Genomic DNA, 16,979 nt, shown 5'->3' with positions numbered 1-16,979 from the left:
ACAAATTAACACGCTCGATAAATATCGGCAATACAAAAAAAAAAAATAACCCACGGAATTCCACCATGAAATAAGCTTAACCTGCTTCTATTAGACATGCTCTGGATGATGTTGGGGACTCAGAGCTCAGAGATACCAATGAACAATAACCATACCATATAGATGATGTATGATTATTTTAGAAATACTTGATGTGTTCCCGATTCCGATATGTCGTAGTGTCGTACCTTACTTATATTGCCATCTAGCGATAGGAATAACTCTCCGTTAGCTTTCTTATCTGGTTAGCGTCTGCTGCAGCGCCAGGTTCACGGATGGCTATAAAAAGGTGGCATGCTGTAGTTGTGGACTTGCCGTAATCTCTTTCACTTCTGAAGCCTATTTTGATAAAAATTTTCTAAAAATGATGGGGAGTTAATTGGTGATCAAAAATTTCCAAGACGGATCAGCTCAAGTTCTTGATTTCCACAAAGGCACCACTAGTGACTTGGAAAGAGAAAAACATGAACCTTTAACGGACCGGAGAAAAACAAAGAAATTCACAGAAAATGTACTAGACCAGAGTTTTAAGCTAAGTTTCTTTCATTAGATATTCCGTAAAATAAAATAAAAATAATCATAATTAATATCTTTTCATGGCGAAAAAAGTACTTTTAGAATTTTTAAAACAGAAAAATCATAGATTTTGTGTACGAAATTCTGTGTAGAAGAGAAACTTGGTTAGCACATGCCACATTGAAATGAAAAAATATATTGATTGTGGCATAATGCGACTCCATAGGTAACTTCCGCAAGGTTTTGCAGAATTGGTGTCAACTAACCCACTACCAAAAGAAAAGTGTATCCGCTTTCGAATTCTGAAAAAGAAGGAGCTATGGCTAAAGTGCGGCGAGAGGCACACAAACAAAGTTTAGAATAATGAAAGGAACAGAAAAAAAAAAGGGAAAAATAAATGTGGCCGAAGAAATAACCTCAGGCAAAATTCACTCCCAACGTCCCCCACTTCCTCCCCTCCAACCCACGAAAAGGACGAAGAGAAAGCTCACCTGAGTGTCTGGGAGCGCGAATATCGGCTGTTGTCTAGAGTAGTTCATGTTCAGTTGCCAACGGGTCTTGATTCCGTTGAGACTGTCGAAAACTTGTCTGCCTTGTTTAATTAAAGAAAAGTTGGATGAAACATTTATTTACAACTGTGAGTGTTCGTACGTGGTTGGCCTGCTTTGCTTCAGTTTACAAAAAAATGTTTTTTGGTTTTTTTTTTTTGTGTTTTGTGTGTTTTTTGTGTTTTGTTTTGGGGAGGTTTTGTTGTTTTTCTTTTTTCTCTCTGTTAACATTTTGTTTTGATCTAGGCCTTCCTGTGAAACGCCATGGATTGTACAGCAATTCGCGGAAGATCCACCTCTCGCAGAGATAAATGGCCGAGGCAATGTGCCGCCGCTGTAACAAAGCACACGACAGTGTGGCTCGTTCACGGATTTCTTCTGGCTCTTTCTATCAGCCAATTCGTAGGACAAACACGTGCAGGTGAGTTTGTTCGATTTTCTTTTGGAAGAGGGCAAGAGAGGACATTCTGTGTAACAATCGAAATGTAAACATCCTAAACGAAATCAGGCCAAAACGCCCTTGTGAGTACAAAACTAGACTTTCCAAGTGACGGTGTCGAAATCATCCAGTTTCAACTTGCTTGGATAGCTCGGTACAATAAGCAATGGAAGTTAGGAGCGATTGTTTTTCCGAATGTTTGTCATGTTTCGTCCTTTATTTTGTCTCCCGGTACCGTGAAGCGTGCAAATGGTACCACAATAAATGCTCAGCCCACGAAGTCAGTCGAGTCTGTTTTCAGTAGTCTTTCTCACGATTTTAGAATGACCAAATTCTCTACTTAGAATTATTTATTTGATTCACAAGCTCGTTGAATCGCTGCACCTGCTGTACCTGTAAGGTAATGGATAGAAAGGTAAACTCAGGTGTACTTTTCTTGTGGCCTTGAGACACCTGCAAAAAATCATTCCTAGCAGAGGAATGGCGAATAGCAGTTGACGTCTCCAGTGCTGTCCACTGTGAACGAAGACTTCCCTCTCGGGGGTCGGGCGACTTAATATCAAAATCCTAACTGCAGCACCGAGGTGCAATGTATCCGCCACGCTAAGACTTCCTAGAAGGAGTTTATTATTGTTTTGTCTTAAGTTCTGAATTAACGCAGATTATCGTTATTATTGTTACGTTTTTATTTAATTTTTGTCAGTAAACCAATAGTTGTATGTATTGTTCTTAGTGGAGCTTCCTATGGCCAATCGTTTATTGATAGCTTATGATACGCAAATGGAAAACCGGAGACTCAAACTTCTTGGATTCCGTTACCCTTGTTATCTCTATAAATTAGATCGATCGTCGTCTGGGGAAAATATTAAAATTAATACGAACACGAACTAAAAAGAAAAAACAAAACAAAACAAACAGAACAGCAATCGAAAAACAATGTTTCAATGAGCATGCCAAATGGATTCTAGGACAAGGTCGTCTGGCAGGAATCTAGAACAGGTGCAGCAGCGGCTGTGTCTTGACAATAAGTGAAACTGCCGTCACTAGACCGTGTGTTGTTAATCAAACAGCAGAAAGCCGAGAAACGCTTGCTTTTTCTTTTCAAAGGCACCGTAAAAAAAACGGTTTGTTCTCTTTCGCACGCTATTGGTTACCTGTACTCCTGATCTGCTGTCTGCCTTTTAAATTTCGAAAACTGTTAACGCCTGTTGCGTAGCCTACTGCTTCATCATTCAGGCCATTCGCACGCATTTCGTTTCAATACGACATGGAATTACCATCTACTTTGTGAAATATAATTCATTTATGCTATATAGTAGTTGCCAACGTTTACTATTTGCTTTGTTTGCTCTGTTAACGCCCTGCGTTACAAAGATCAGGCTCCAGTCAGCTGGAGGATGAAAGGGAATGTCCCACTTTCCCCTTTCGCTATTTCGTAGTTGCCCTTACGCAAGGGATTTTACACTTGGCCCTCATCATATGGTGAATACATGACAAACTCGAGCACCTCAGCTGACTTTGGCCAAATTCCACATGTAAATGTAGAAAACGCCTTTCTACCACTAGGCCCCGCACCCAAGAAAACGATAGCCGCACTTCGTGATGCAATTGACGAAATTAGACAAACCAAATCGCCACGAATCGGTCACGTCGCAATTGAATTGTAAATCAATGTCAATTCAACCTTAGCATTTTGAAAGAAAAAAAGCGAATGGCTGCAAGAAATCGGCTTTCGCAATTTCGATTGCGACGCCCGCTTGAATTCGAAGGACAAGTGATGATGAAGATCTCTCTAGTTATAGTAACGTGACAAGATCGCCAGCGGGTGGAACTTTGAAGTAGAAACCGACCAACGCCGTTTTTTTTGACGCAACATTCGCTTAATATGACTAATTACCTCGTTTTTGTTTTTACTTTGCAGAACGGATCGAGGGCATGTACGAGAAACAACGCTACGATGGATGGTACAACAACTTGGCACATCCCGAATGGGGATCTGTTGGTAAGATAACGAACTATTGCTTTTTTCTTAACAACGATCAGTTCCGGTTTGGAACTCGGGAATAGGTACTAGATGAGAGACCTTAAACAATATTGACCAGCTTCGCTTTTCATTTCACGTTGACTTTGATGTTGTCATAAAGCTGGTCTTATTTCAATAATATCTCGAGCTCTTTTTTTTTTTTAAATTCATTTTCACGAAAGCTTGGTAATAACATCTTGCCTTTAAGCGTCCAAAAGCTACGCGTAATGTTGTCGTCCTACTTTAAAAATCGCCTGATACAGATGAATCAAAGTGAACTTTCACGTTTTGGCAACGTGCTATCGGGGAAAAGAGATCTTTATACGGCCCCTGTGGCAGCACAGGTACTGCCGGCGACAGGCAAATCGTGCGTGGAAATCACGAATACAATATCGTGCAATACCACCGGACTAAGCCACAGCTATAGCGTTAACCTACTCCAGAACAAATAGAATAATAATCACTTAATGCTGTATTATCGTTTTGGCCTTTCTCTTTCATCCGCTCGAGGATAAGATGCCTTTCCACAGCCTTTCGCGTGGACTATTTTTCTCTGCCTGCTGCTGCTGTCGGCTAGCCTTGAGATGTTTCAATCTATATTTTGTATCTTCTTTTATTTCTTCTAGTCCTACACACCTCGCTTTTTATCACAATTAATTAGCAGTGTTTTGAAGGGATCATAAGCTATGAAGCTTGTTACTTACATGGCAGCAATCATGTGTTTGTACATAAAAATTGCGTTCTTTGAAGAGCCGTAGATATTGCGGGCATAAGTACAACGGATGAGATATTGGAATTTTTTTGGCTTCTTCCAAGATTTTTCCAAGTCCTTATCCCAATTACTAGCGCATTTTATGCTGTAGCGGGTTTGAACGATTTCTCATTCTTATGTAACCGTCTTCCTTTCGTGTTTTCTTCTTCGTCTTTTTTTTTTTTTGGTTCTAGTTTTGCCTTTCTATTATGCAATTAGTCTAGGTAGTACAGTTGACGAAAGGCTGCTGTGTATGAGATTGTCCCTTGATTGTATTTGATTCTTCGTTGAATGGGCTGTTAACCTCACATTATGATTTGCAGACAGCCATTTGACACGCAAAGTGCCAGCAACTTACTCCGACGGTGTCTACATGATGGGAGGAGTTAATCGGCCTAATCCAAGAAAGTTAAGCGAACTCTTCATGAAAGGACCTGATGGACTTGGCTCAGTCATGAACCGCACCGCCTTGTTCGCTTTTTTCGGTACGTTTTTTTTTTTTTTTTTTTTTTTTTTTTATACTGTTTAACGAATAACATTCGATTGATCAATCCGCCAAGATTTTAAATTTTGTCTAAGATAACTGGGCGCTACACTAAGGTGACTAGACTTCGATCCACATTCCCGTGCAGACTACAATTTGTGGCATTCAAGTTATCCATTGACATGAATAAAATAATCTAGACTTTAACGAAAAGCTATAAAGATCACTGTCGGAGCAGGTCAAAATAGAGTGTGACACCTGTTTGGATAGTCCTATCAGTCAATGTCTAATTATTTTCTCCCATTTGTCTTGTTGTTAATTCTTGCAGGACAACTGGTGACCTCTGAGATCTTAATGGCCAGCGAGTCCGGTTGCCCTATTGAGATGCACAAGATCGATATCGAAAAGTGTGACGAAATGTACGATGCGGAATGCACAGGTCAGAAGTTTATGCCGTTTCACCGTGCCTGGTACGATCACAAAACAGGACAGAGCCCCAACAGTCCACGAGAACAGGTATAGTCTACATATTACCCAAGTCTTGCTTGTTCTGTCATTGGTAATCTAACAATAATGCTAGGATAGCATGATCATTCATTAGAATTTTTAAAAAAGATGGCTGTCAGCTGATATGACGAGAGAATTCTTTTTCTTTTCCCCAACCCCTTGGGGATTCGTAACGAGTTTATTACCATTTGTATTTGATTAATGACACAAAAAGGACGAATTACGCTTTTGAGGTGAGGGGCGGTGAGGTTGGAGTTTGGTTTTACTTATTATTTCGAGTTTCATGGCATTTCACTTTCCTCAATGGTGATTATACTTTGTACCTTGTCCTAGTTTGTTTATGGCGTATGCGCTAAGGCACACAAGATCGTAGGTATGTCAGTAAGGGGACAAACCATATTAACGCAGGCTTTGTCCTACTCGCGGAACCTGCCCTCTTGTCGCCAACTAGAATTGTGATTCAAAACTTGGTAGATTAGCAAACGCTGAGGCATTGAATTGGAGAGATAACGAACGGCAAGAATAGATTTGAAAGTGGATGATGCTGTTCTGTTAATTGTATTCGGACGTTTGACCGATTATGCTTGGCTCGTGAGCCGAGCATTTGACTCGAAAAATTGATAGTCTGCCGTTCTGCACGTTTCTCATTGAGTAAAGATTAGAAAATTTGAACGGTTATCCTACTTCTAGTTTCAAAAGGCTGATTGCATGGACCATTGGGTGCAGCTTTCTTTTCTTTCGACACGGCTGAATTGTGTTTCCATCAGCTGTGTCCTTCATTTCTCTTCTCCCTCCCTTTTTAGTCTTTTTTTTTTCTTTCCCTTTTTTATTTTCGTATTTCGTCTCTCTTTTTTATTCTTTTGCCTTTCGAGTAGTGTTGCATTATTCCTCTGGCTGGCAAGGCCACTTGCGAAAGAAGATCTCTTTGCCAGATGTGTTTGCTTCAATCCCTATGGCGTTACACTTGGGGCGTCGTCATTCAGTTTTTTCCAAGCACCTTACGCAAGTCACTTACTTTAATGTCACCAATTGACAACCCTAGTCTGCGTGGTTTCTAGTTTTTTTTTTTTTTCTACAGATACTCTTTAATTCCGACTTCTGGAAAATTAGAATCGTTGTCGATGATAGTTGCTGCGCGTGTGATGCAACAAATTCGCCTTGTAAAGCATTGATGTAATATTACGTTGCATTGCAAGAGCGATTGTATTTTTTTATACACATTTTCCCACGCCAGGACTTGTGAATGTTTCTGCATCCGGATACGTATGTATAGGTAACAACTGGGCGCTAATCGGTGTTGAAATGGCTAATGTTTGGCTCATGAATCCGTACATAGTTTTGGCCATTTACGTTGGCATCAACAATTGTCCGAAATTGGAGCCATCCGACATAAGGCGAGGGGCTTCGCCAAAATAGTCTAGTTTTTAATGAATTCACTTTTTTTTTTTTTTTTTTGTTGGCATGTAGATAAACCGGATGACGAGTTGGATTGATGGCAGTTTTGTCTACAGCACCAGTGAGGCGTGGGTAAATGCGATGCGATCGTTCAAGAATGGAACTTTCAAATCTGGCGAATCAGAAGGCATGCCCCCTCGAAACCATGATCGCGTGCCCATTTTTACTGCCCCGGCGCCACACATTATGCGCATGGCTAATCCCGAGAAAATGCTTCGTAAGTTTAACTTTTATTTGTCTTGTTTTTTTTCCTTCCTTAAAATAGATTTTTTTTTCCACCCTCAATCCCGCATTCAGTACAGTTGAAAGAAATGATGGCTGATTGATTTACTGATACGTTTTATATTATTATTTTATTTTTTTGTTTAGTGTTGGGAGATCCACGAACTAATCAGAACCCGGCTATCCTTGCAATCGGTATCGTCTTCTTCCGATACCACAACGTGATTGCGAGTAGAATCGAAGCAGAACATCCACAATGGTCGGATGAGGAAATCTTCCAAAGAGCTCGCCGTATAGTAGTCGCCGTGTTGCAAGTACGTACTATATCCATGATGAGATATACTGTAGGTGCAGCTGCATGGCATAAAATGTATAGACTACTGTATTACTGTCATTATCGTCTACTAATTCGTGTACTGATAAAACATATGGATGGGGAAACTTTGATTTGTGTTGTAGAACATCGTCATGTACGAGTATTTACCGGCGCTCATCGGCGAATCGCTTGGCGAATATGAAGGATATAAAGCGGATATTCATCCCGGCATTAGCCATGTCTTCCAGAGTGCAGCCTTCCGTTTCGGCCACACAATGATCCCACCGGGGCTCTATCGCCGTGACGGTCAATGCAACTTCAAGAACGGACCGAATGAAACGCCCGCCATCCGGCTCTGTTCGGCTTGGTGGGACGCGGTCGAAATTCTGGTCAACAATTCGGTCGAAGAATTCATCCTGGGCATGGCGTCGCAGCTGGCCGAACGCGAGGACAGTTTTCTTTGCTCAGACGTACGCAACAAACTGTTCGGCCCCATGGAATTCTCTCGTCGGGACTTGGGCGCGCTTAATATTATGCGCGGTCGAGATACAGGCCTACCGGATTACAACACGGCGCGGCGCAGCTTCCGCCTCGATCCAGTTACCAACTGGACGGATATAAACCCAGCGCTGGCTGTGCAACAACCGGATCTTTTCCCGAAACTGGCTGCTCTCTACAACAATGATTTGTCCAACGTCGACGTCTACATCGGCGGCATGCTTGAATCGACTAACGGGCCGGGACCTCTTTTCTCTGCAGTTATCAAAGAGCAATTGGGGCGGATCCGTGACGCGGACCGCTTTTGGTTCGAAAACACCGACAATGGCATGTTTACGGCCAGCGAGGTGGAAGAGATCCGCAAAACGACGTTCACCGACGTCATTCGCAGTACGATGAATATCAGCGAGGGGGAGATCCAGAAGAACGTCTTTTTCTTCCGCGAGGGTGACCCGTGTCCGCAGCCCAGTCAGTTGAACGCATCAACATTGACGCCCTGCAACTTCTTGGCCGGCTACGACTATTTTGCCGGAAGCGAGGTGCCTTACATTTACGGCTGCTTGCTGTTGGCCTTCGTGCCAATTATAGCGGCCGGCGCCGGTTACGGCGTCGTCAAACTGCAAAATTCGAAGCGTCGTCGTCTGAAGGCGCGCCGCGAAGAAAACAACAACGGCAAATCGGTGGACAAGATGGTGGTCAAGGAGTGGCTGCACCTCAACCACAAGCGACTAGTGAAGGTGAAATTCGGCCCCGAGGAGGCGTTTTACACGGTGAACCGCAAAGGCGAGAAACTGCGCAAAGTCAACTTCAAAGGCGTCGAGCTGTTGACGGTCGAGGTGACGCAGGACTCCCGCAAGAAGCCGATGCTGCTGGTGCGCGTGCCGCGCGACTACGACCTGGTGCTCGAGTTCGACTCGAACACATCTCGTAAGCGTTTCCTGCACAAGTTGGAAACATTCCTCACCAGTCACAAGAAACACCTGGAACAAATACCAACCTACCGCGAGCAGATGTTGTCCAACGCGGAGACGCGAGAGCGCCGCGAGAAACGGCTGGAACATTTTTTCCGCGAAGCTTACGCCTTGACGTTTGGCCTCAAGCCGGGCGAGAAGCGCAAGATGGAAGAAGTGACAGGCGACGTCATCATGGTGATGCGCACCTCGTTGTCGCGCAACGAGTTCGCCAGCGCGCTCGGCATGAAGGGCGACGACGTCTTCGTCAAGATGATGTTCAACATTGTCGACAAGGACGGCGATGGTCGCATTTCGTTCCAGGAGTTTTTGGATACGGTAGTCCTCTTTTCGAAGGGACGCACCGAGGACAAGTTACGCATCATTTTCGACATGTGCGATAACGATCGTAACGGCGTCATCGATAAAGGTAAGATCTGTCGTCCCCTAGTAGTCCAGCTCGAATTTCGAGTTTTAATTTAATTTTGTTGTTGTTGTTGTTGTTGTTGTTGTTGTTGTTGTTGTTGTTGTTGTTGTTGTTGTTGTTGTAACTCAATGTCGCACTATTGTTACAAACCCAACAGGGGAACTTTCGGAGATGCTGCGCTCACTGGTAGAAATCGCGCGCACGAACAACAGTCTGAACGACGACCAAGTGACGGAGCTGATGGATGGCATGTTCCAATCTGCTGGATTGGAACATAAAGACGCCCTGACCTACGACGACTTCAAGCTGATGATGCGCGAGTATCGCGGCGACTTCATAGCCATCGGGCTCGACTGCAAAGGTGCCAAGCAGAACTTCTTGGACACGTCGACTAACGTGGCCCGTATGACCAGCTTCCACATCGATGCGGTCCAGGAGCGCCACCGACACACTCTGCTGCGCAAATGGGACGAATTGACCACCTTCCTCGAGGAGAACCGTCAAAACATTTTCTACTTGTTCGTCTTCTACGTGGTGACGATTGCGCTCTTCGTTGACCGCTTCATCCACTACTCTTTCATGTCCGAGCACACCGATCTGCGCCACATAATGGGAGTTGGTATTGCCATCACGCGAGGCTCCGCTGCCGCCCTCTCGTTCTGCTACAGCCTCCTGTTGTTGACCATGTCTCGCAACCTGCTGACCAAACTGAAGGAGTTCTCCATCCAGCAGTATATCCCACTCGATGCCCACATCCAGTTTCACAAGATATGCGCCTTGACAGCCTTTTTTTTCTCCTTGCTGCACACGGTCGGCCACGTTGTCAATTTTTACCACGTCTCGACGCAACCTGTGGAACACCTGCGTTGCCTCTCCAAAGAGCTGAGTCTGCCCAGCGACTTCAAGCCCACCATCACCTACTGGCTCTTCCAGACGCTGACTGGTTTGACGGGCGTGCTCCTCTTTGTCGTTATGATCATCATCTTCGTCTTCGCTCACCCCGTGATCCGGAAGAAGGCCTACAACTTTTTCTGGATGACTCACAGCCTTTACGTTGTCCTGTACATCCTGTCCATCCTTCACGGGCTAGGCCGGCTCACAGCTTCGCCTGCCTTCTGGCTCTTCTTCATCGGTCCGGCAATCATCTACACCCTGGACAAGATCATCAGCCTGCGCACCAAATTCATGGGCTTGGATATTATCGAGACGGTGCTACTGCCATCCGACGTTCTCAAGGTGAAATTCTACCGGCCGCCCAATTTTAAGTATCTCTCGGGCCAGTGGATCCGACTTTCATGCACCGGAGTTACGCCCAAGGAGTTCCATTCGTTCACACTCACATCGGCGCCCCACGAGAATTTCCTGTCTTGCCACATCAAGGCGCAAGGGCCATGGACGTGGAAGCTGCGCAACTACTTCGATCCGAGCAACTTCAACCCCAAGGAGATGGATCCTAAAATCCAGCTGGACGGCCCGTTTGGTGGCGGAAATCAGGATTGGTACAAGTTCGAGGTGGCCGTCATGGTTGGCGGCGGCATCGGAGTCACACCCTATGCATCGATCCTCAACGACTTGGTCTTCGGTACGTCGACCAACCGCTATTCGGGCGTGGCTTGCAAGAAAGTCTACTTCTTGTGGACGTGCCCGTCGCATCGTCACTTTGAGTGGTTCATCGACGTGCTGCGCGACGTCGAACGCAAGGATGTCACCAACGTTCTGGAGATGCACATCTTCATCACGCAGTTCTTCCACAAGTTTGATTTGCGCACCACCATGCTCTACATTTGCGAGAACCATTTTCAGCGCATCTCGAAGCGCAGTATGTTCACCGGCCTGAAAGCGGTGAATCACTTTGGCCGTCCCGACATGACATCGTTCCTCAAATTCGTTCAGAAGAAGCACAGTTACGTTAGCAAGATAGGCGTCTTCAGTTGCGGTCCTCGACCTTTGACCAAATCCATCATGAGCGCTTGCGAGGAAGTCAACCAGGGTCGCAAACTGCCCTATTTTATCCACCATTTCGAGAATTTTGGTTAAACATCGAAGAAGAAAGAACTTGTCGCTGCGATCTGTTCATCGTGTGATTGAAATGTTATCTCGGCGCCTTCTTCGTCTGACGGACACTCTTCTTTTCTCGCTCTTTTACGGCCTTTTTGTCAGTTTTTTTTTTTCTCTCTTTTCCAGATAATTTGTTCGTCATCTATCTCTACTGCATTTCTTTCGCTTCCGTGAATTATATCGTATTTTTTTTTTTTTTGTAACGTATTTCGTTTTGCTCCAAGGGTCGTCAGCGTGATCGACTTGTCATCCCCCCATTCACGCTCTTGGTTTTGGTTACCACGTTTTTCTTCGGGAAATTGAAGTGAAAAGGCAGGGAACTAGATGTTGTCTTTCGGTCATAAACGTGGGAGCGGGCCAGCCTTACACTAAACTATTATTCAAAGAATCTGTATGAAGCTGAAATTGTTTCTGTCAAAGGGCCGGCATTAGACTACTGAGCATAATTATATGGTTCTCGCAGACGCATTTGATGAACAGTTCAAGTTCGATAAGCTTCCTGCCAAACCCTCAACTTTCAATAAAAATTTTTATTTTCATTGATCTGCTCCGCTGCAGAACACTGACTGTCAACAGATGAGTATCTTTTGTACCCCTCGTAATTTATGAGTTGTACTCTGTCAGATAGTCTAGAAGGAACTGCGGAAATTGAAAGTAAATGTGAAACTATTATTTATCGGGCGTGGCAGATCAGTTTTTGCGTTCGTCAATCGTACAGAAATGTTATATATAATGTCATTGTAATGTCAGTGGCTGCCACCAGGGAGCAGGCATGCACAACGGTTGTGGAAAATTTTGAATCTTATCCAGAAAATTCTATTCGTCCAAGGTTTTCGTCAACAGAAGTTGTTCATATTGCTGTAGTTTGGTGTTGTTGGCATTCGCATATTGGATGAATGTTGCATCACAATTTAGTGTCTACTGTCTAAGTTAATAAAGGAAAAATGAATAAAAGTTAACAAATGTGCTCCGAAGTCTGGATGGGGAACATGAGATGGGTAAAGCATTCCGAGTCGGGATATGTCCAATCAGCTGCACCCGTGTCAAATTTCTTCCCATTCTTGACGTCTTGACTAACAAATAAACTGGCACTGAGGATACTGCAAATTCAATTACTTTATGCAACTGTAGCGAATTTCCTGTTCCACGTAGACTTGCTCATGTTTTCGTCATGATCAGCGATATTTGCTATCCGATGCTTCCTAAGAAATCAAGAGGAGAGCACACTGTGTTTCCTTTCGATGAAAAAGTCATCTACAGAGGATCTGCTATTTTTTTCTTTTAGGTAACGCGACTACACGAAATTTATGCACTCGTTTACGAGGGACTGTCTCAGTGTTATCTCTCGAATCGGCGATCAAATGAACCCGGATGCGTACGTCAGCTTTTGTTTGAATGATCGGTTGTTAAAAAAAAAAAAAAAACACATACCCGGATTGTAGGAAGCATAAATGAGGCCAGACAAGTATGGTGCTTGAAGTTGAACATGTTGCTTGGAAAATTTAACCCTCTTCGTATATCATTCAAGTGGTGGAATCCATAAAGTGAAGGGACAACGGCAAGCGGATAAAAAATACACTTCAGTTCTCATAGTTGTTAAGGGGAGGCGCTTTATAACGACGCAACTCATTTTCCCTGCAGAGGTTTGGTCTTTGTTACAGCAGCTAACTGGCATTTTGAGTAAGAAGGCCAAACCGATATATAAGTCCAATAGTTGTGTTTCGGAGGCCTTCCACTTGTTTTCAAATTTGACCTTAGCAACAAAGATAACCGTGGGCCGACCGTGGGTATTGCAGCTGAAGTTCGTGCTGAACTCATGATTGGACACCGCTGACAGTTGAAGCAAGTTCCAACGTGTAGCCAGGAGTACTAGCAGTAAGACGGTCTTCCTGAAAACTCAACAGACTTTGAAAATGACAACTTCCATTAGGGTAAATTTTGTAGAAACTTCAATGTCATAGAAAGCTATATAAGTTGCAGAATTATTCATATAAGTGATTTTTGATTGATCATGTAAGTTTTGTCATTCCCTCATTTAAGATAGAGGATAGCTACCAAGGTTATTCGTTGGATTCATTTTGCATTCCAAAGCACTACGAGGATGATCTAGAATCTGTTTTGATACCGTATGGTGTCATCCATGACAGGTAATTCTTTTTCCTTATCTGCCTTTGCATACTTGCACCGTGGTATTGTTAAAATGGAGCATTTTGAATTCACATTATCTCAACTAAACATAAATTCATCCTTAGAATTGAAAGGATTGCCAAAGACATTTTCACTGATTTTGGAAAAGAACCACTAGTTGCAATATGTGTTCTAAAAGGTAATAACTTCCTATGACACAAGTTAAATAGCTAAATTATAATTAGGTGTTTTAAATCTAATCAGGGGGCTACAAGTTTTATACAGATTTGGTAATTTCCCATTTAAGTTCAATTGAGGAAAAAAAGTGTTATTTAATCATCTACTTATTCTTGTCTCTTAGATAGATAAAATCAATAGCTTAAATCGAAACCAAGGTGAGAGATCGGTGCCACTGTCTGTGGATTTTATAAGACTAAGGAGCTACCAGGTAAAAGTTTTCTTTGACTGTAGGTGATTGTGTCTTAAAATGGTTTTTCTAGAATGACAAATCTGTTGGCACCATTGAAGTTATTGGAGGTATTGTATACACTTATGTTAGTTTAATAAGCAAAATAATTAAAACATATTTAATGAGTTATTAGGTGATAATATGGAAAGTGTGAAAGGGAAAAATGTTTTGGTTGTTGAGGATATTATTGACACTGGAAGAACAATGCAGAAGCTGTTGGGATTATTGGAGGAATATCAGCCAAAGTGTGTCAAAGTTGCAAGCCTATTGCTTAAGCGCCAGCCAGCGTCTAATGGTTACATTCCTGAATGTGAGCAATAGAAGCCAGTGGAGTAAAAAAGTTTTTGTTTAATGAGTGTCAAATTTTTTTTGAGAACTAGACTGTGGATTTGAGATTCCAGACAAGTTCGTTGTTGGTTATGCCCTTGACTTCAATGAAAGATTTAGAGATCTGCATGTAAGGCTGCCAAGATACTTAAATTTTATTTTCACCTAAATAACTTAATTTGATTTTAGCACATATGTGTTGTCAATGACAATGGAATCAACAAGTATAAAGTGTGATGAAATATTTTCACTCTATGCATGGATTTCCATCTACAGCACCAATGATGACCAAGCTTGGAATGAAATTAAGATGAAAATTTAAATAAAATTAATGAAAATTAACTCAAAACATTATTATATGTGGTGTTTGTATGTTGTCACAATTACCACTGTAGAGAAAAAGGTGTTATTTCGTTCATTGGTTACAAAAAATACTCAGCTGAGAATTGTTTTCAAACTTATGAAATAAAAGAATGATAGCTAAATGGCTTTAAAAAATTTACTACGTAAAATCTAGGAATATAATAACTGAATATCGTGAACGAAGCAGCTGATATTGAAAATTGAGGATAATAGATAATAGCCTACTGTAAGAAAACAACGCCCACATATTGTAGCACGATTCTGTGTTCCTAAAAATCGAGTCACTCACCAAGGCCTACTTAATGGTAAAGGACTGTAAACTTGAATACCTCCTATGACGGCGATGCGTTACCTGGCACCCAGTGTGTCCACTCGTCAGGGAAAATCTAAAATTTTTGGATATTCCAAGTAACCGTGGGATGAAATGGGGAAATGGGAAATATCGGGAAAATTCGTTTCTTGGTGGGAATTTAGGGGAAAAATGTTCTTAAAATTAAAATTACTCCTCATTCATTATTATATGAATATCCAGCAAAGGGCAACACAGGATGATCCCACGGCTGTGTATCGATTTGTTTAGTGAACGATAATACGATGTATGATTCATGTTGGCAACAAGAGGCGCATTTTTCAGTGTTCTGTCAAATAAAACATTCGAACAAAATTTCGAATAGAATAACGCAAAAATTCGAGTATTTATTCGTTATTTGTCGAATAAAAATTTCACTTATTCGTATTCGTTATTCTTATTCGTTGTAAGTCCAAATTGTATAATTGGGAAAATTGTTTGAGCGAGCTTTAGATCGCGATGAACAATTGGGATTATTGGGGGGATGGAGTAAAGACATTGACTGTGTGCGACCTCTTTATTTCAGCTGCTTCTCAGCAGACAAAGAACAACAAAACGGGGGGAAAGGTGAGAGATGGCGCTCAGGTGGGCGTATCTCCCCCTTAAACTGAATTGGAAGCATAACACGGGCTGTGGATCTGGAGCAAAGGAAAAATTATAAGGCGATCCACGGTTCATATGTTCTATTTGTTGTTGTTCTGATCATGGCCCCTATTGACGGGATTGGATGAGCCACGGTCGAAATTGGATTTGAAGCCTCCACTATTGGATCTAGGAAAAAATAAAAGGAAAGAGGAATTAAAGTAGGTCCTCGAAAATCGGAGGCTGAACCTAATTCAAGTTAACAACGGGAATGGAGTGAGCGGGATGGGTGGTTTGAGGACAATCAATGTCTTCACTCCATTCCCCCAACAATCCCAATTGTCGGTAAATTCGTTCGACATTGACTGTGTCTTAAAAGCAAGATACCCTCTGGTCAAACGCTACCATTAGCCGGAATGCTGGGTTGAGTTTGTGGGAGTCCTGTGGACTGCGTAAGATAGATGCGCCCACCAAATCGGTATTTTCTGGTACGGTTCTTTTGTAGAACCTAGCAAAGGTAGACTCCCGGCTCCAGTGGCCCAGATTCAGGATCGATTGAATTGGAACGCCTCTATTCATCGCCTTAGATGCGGCTGCTCCTCTTGCTGAGTGGGCCGAAAAAAACTGACGTTGCTTCTTTGAGATGCTCCTTGATCCAGCGTCCGATCGTCGAGCTGGAAACAGGTTTGTGGGGCTTGTTTGAACCGATGAAGAGTGATTCGCTATTTGAGTCGTCCCTGAGAGGAGCCGTGTGGTAGCTTCTCATGCAGGTCACCGGACATATGGCGGGCTTTTGGTGCCAAGCTCCGACTGACAGCACGTGAAGCGGCCCGGTATTATGGGCTTTCCTTGGGCGGTTCAAAACAAACTTTACTCCTCCTTCCACGAAGCTGATAGAATGTAGCTGGATAGCAGCTAGTTCGGCGCACCTCGATAGCGAGGTGAGAGCCAGAAGGGTGGTCGCCTTGCGGGCTAGCTGCAAGGTCGAGAGACTGTCCAGGGCGTTTGCGGATACGTCTAAATGTGCCAATACTATAGAAGGGTCCCATGTAGCCATATATTTGGGAACAGGAGGCTTCTCATTATAAACCCCTCTCATAAGATTAACGACCAGAGGGTTCCTTCCCACCTCTAGATTCTTTGACGATAAACTTAGGGTGGATGAGAGCATTGAACGGGCTACATTTGCCATGCTGTAGCTCTTGCCGGAATGAAAATAATTCGAAAGGAAATCTATGACCTCCTTGACGCCAGACGACAGGGGATTGTGGTTCCGTTGATTACATCAACTGCTCCAAGGGACCCAAGCGGACTGGTATGCAGAGTGTGTATTTGATCGAGTTGCTCCCAGTATGAGCTCGATAACTTTTTGCGGAAAGCCTCGCTCTTCCAGACAACTCCGGAGAGCCGCCAGCCGATTAATCGGATGGACTCGTCCTCTGTCAATGGATGACCCTCCGCCAACGGGGAAGTCAGCAACGACTTGGATGGGAAGAGAAGGAGCGGAGTGTCCGTCCCTAGCTCCATCA

General features: G+C 43.2%; 2 protein-coding genes and 1 long non-coding RNA gene across 5 annotated transcripts; 2 read left to right on the top strand and 1 right to left on the bottom strand.

Annotated features, from left to right (window-relative positions):
• The first annotated feature begins 1,035 nt into the window (after positions 1 to 1,035).
• On the top strand, positions 1,036 to 12,340 carry LOC116936030 (dual oxidase). Of its 2 annotated transcripts, none has more exons than XM_045171310.1 (9): positions 1,036 to 1,192; positions 1,350 to 1,524; positions 3,464 to 3,544; positions 4,640 to 4,801; positions 5,129 to 5,316; positions 6,775 to 6,979; positions 7,132 to 7,298; positions 7,444 to 9,178; positions 9,333 to 12,340. In XM_045171310.1, the coding sequence occupies exons 2-9, from the start codon at positions 1,368 to 1,370 to the stop codon at positions 11,210 to 11,212; spliced, it is 4,575 nt and encodes a 1,524-aa protein (XP_045027245.1). In that variant the 5' UTR covers positions 1,036 to 1,192; positions 1,350 to 1,367; the 3' UTR covers positions 11,213 to 12,340. The 2 variants fall into 2 exon arrangements, with proteins under 2 accessions (XP_045027245.1, XP_045027246.1); XM_045171311.1 differs by having other exon boundaries at positions 1,101 to 1,202.
• Positions 11,882 to 15,061, bottom strand: LOC116936032. 2 transcript variants are annotated; one of them, XR_006644438.1, is made up of 3 exons: positions 14,745 to 14,901; positions 12,665 to 13,138; positions 11,882 to 12,435 (listed from the first exon to the last, which is right to left on the bottom strand). It is a non-coding gene; the product is annotated as an uncharacterized LOC116936032 (long non-coding RNA). The 2 variants fall into 2 exon arrangements; XR_004401537.2 differs by lacking the exon at positions 11,882 to 12,435 and having other exon boundaries at positions 12,700 to 13,138; positions 14,745 to 15,061.
• Positions 13,023 to 14,641, top strand: LOC116936031 (hypoxanthine-guanine phosphoribosyltransferase). The gene is made up of 9 exons (XM_032943248.2): positions 13,023 to 13,164; positions 13,274 to 13,380; positions 13,486 to 13,559; positions 13,625 to 13,650; positions 13,722 to 13,808; positions 13,861 to 13,897; positions 13,963 to 14,139; positions 14,210 to 14,286; positions 14,346 to 14,641. The coding sequence occupies exons 1-9, from the start codon at positions 13,147 to 13,149 to the stop codon at positions 14,391 to 14,393; spliced, it is 651 nt and encodes a 216-aa protein (XP_032799139.2). The 5' UTR covers positions 13,023 to 13,146; the 3' UTR covers positions 14,394 to 14,641.
• Positions 15,062 to 16,979: the final 1,918 nt, after the last annotated feature.

The sequence above is a fragment of the Daphnia magna genome, linkage group LG3, assembly GCF_020631705.1.
Source record: "Daphnia magna isolate NIES linkage group LG3, ASM2063170v1.1, whole genome shotgun sequence".
Taxonomy (NCBI): domain Eukaryota; kingdom Metazoa; phylum Arthropoda; class Branchiopoda; order Diplostraca; family Daphniidae; genus Daphnia; species Daphnia magna.
This window is presented reverse-complemented; position numbering and strand designations above follow the sequence as displayed.

What these genes read in the sequence shown, in the direction of transcription:
- LOC116936031 (XM_032943248.2), top strand. An exon ending in ACAAGTTTTATACAGATTTG is followed by an intron (nt 13,651 to 13,721) that starts GTAATTTCCCAT and finishes CTTGTCTCTTAG; the next exon opens with ATAGATAAAATCAATAGCTT. An exon ending in CACCATTGAAGTTATTGGAG is followed by an intron (nt 13,898 to 13,962) that starts GTATTGTATACA and finishes ATGAGTTATTAG; the next exon opens with GTGATAATATGGAAAGTGTG.
- LOC116936030 (XM_045171310.1), top strand. Translation starts at nt 1,368, where the DNA reads ATGGATTGTACAGCAATTCGCGGAAGATCCACCTCTCGCAGAGATAAA. An exon ending in CGTAGGACAAACACGTGCAG is followed by an intron (nt 1,525 to 3,463) that starts GTGAGTTTGTTC and finishes TTTACTTTGCAG; the next exon opens with AACGGATCGAGGGCATGTAC. An exon ending in CGCCTTGTTCGCTTTTTTCG is followed by an intron (nt 4,802 to 5,128) that starts GTACGTTTTTTT and finishes TAATTCTTGCAG; the next exon opens with GACAACTGGTGACCTCTGAG.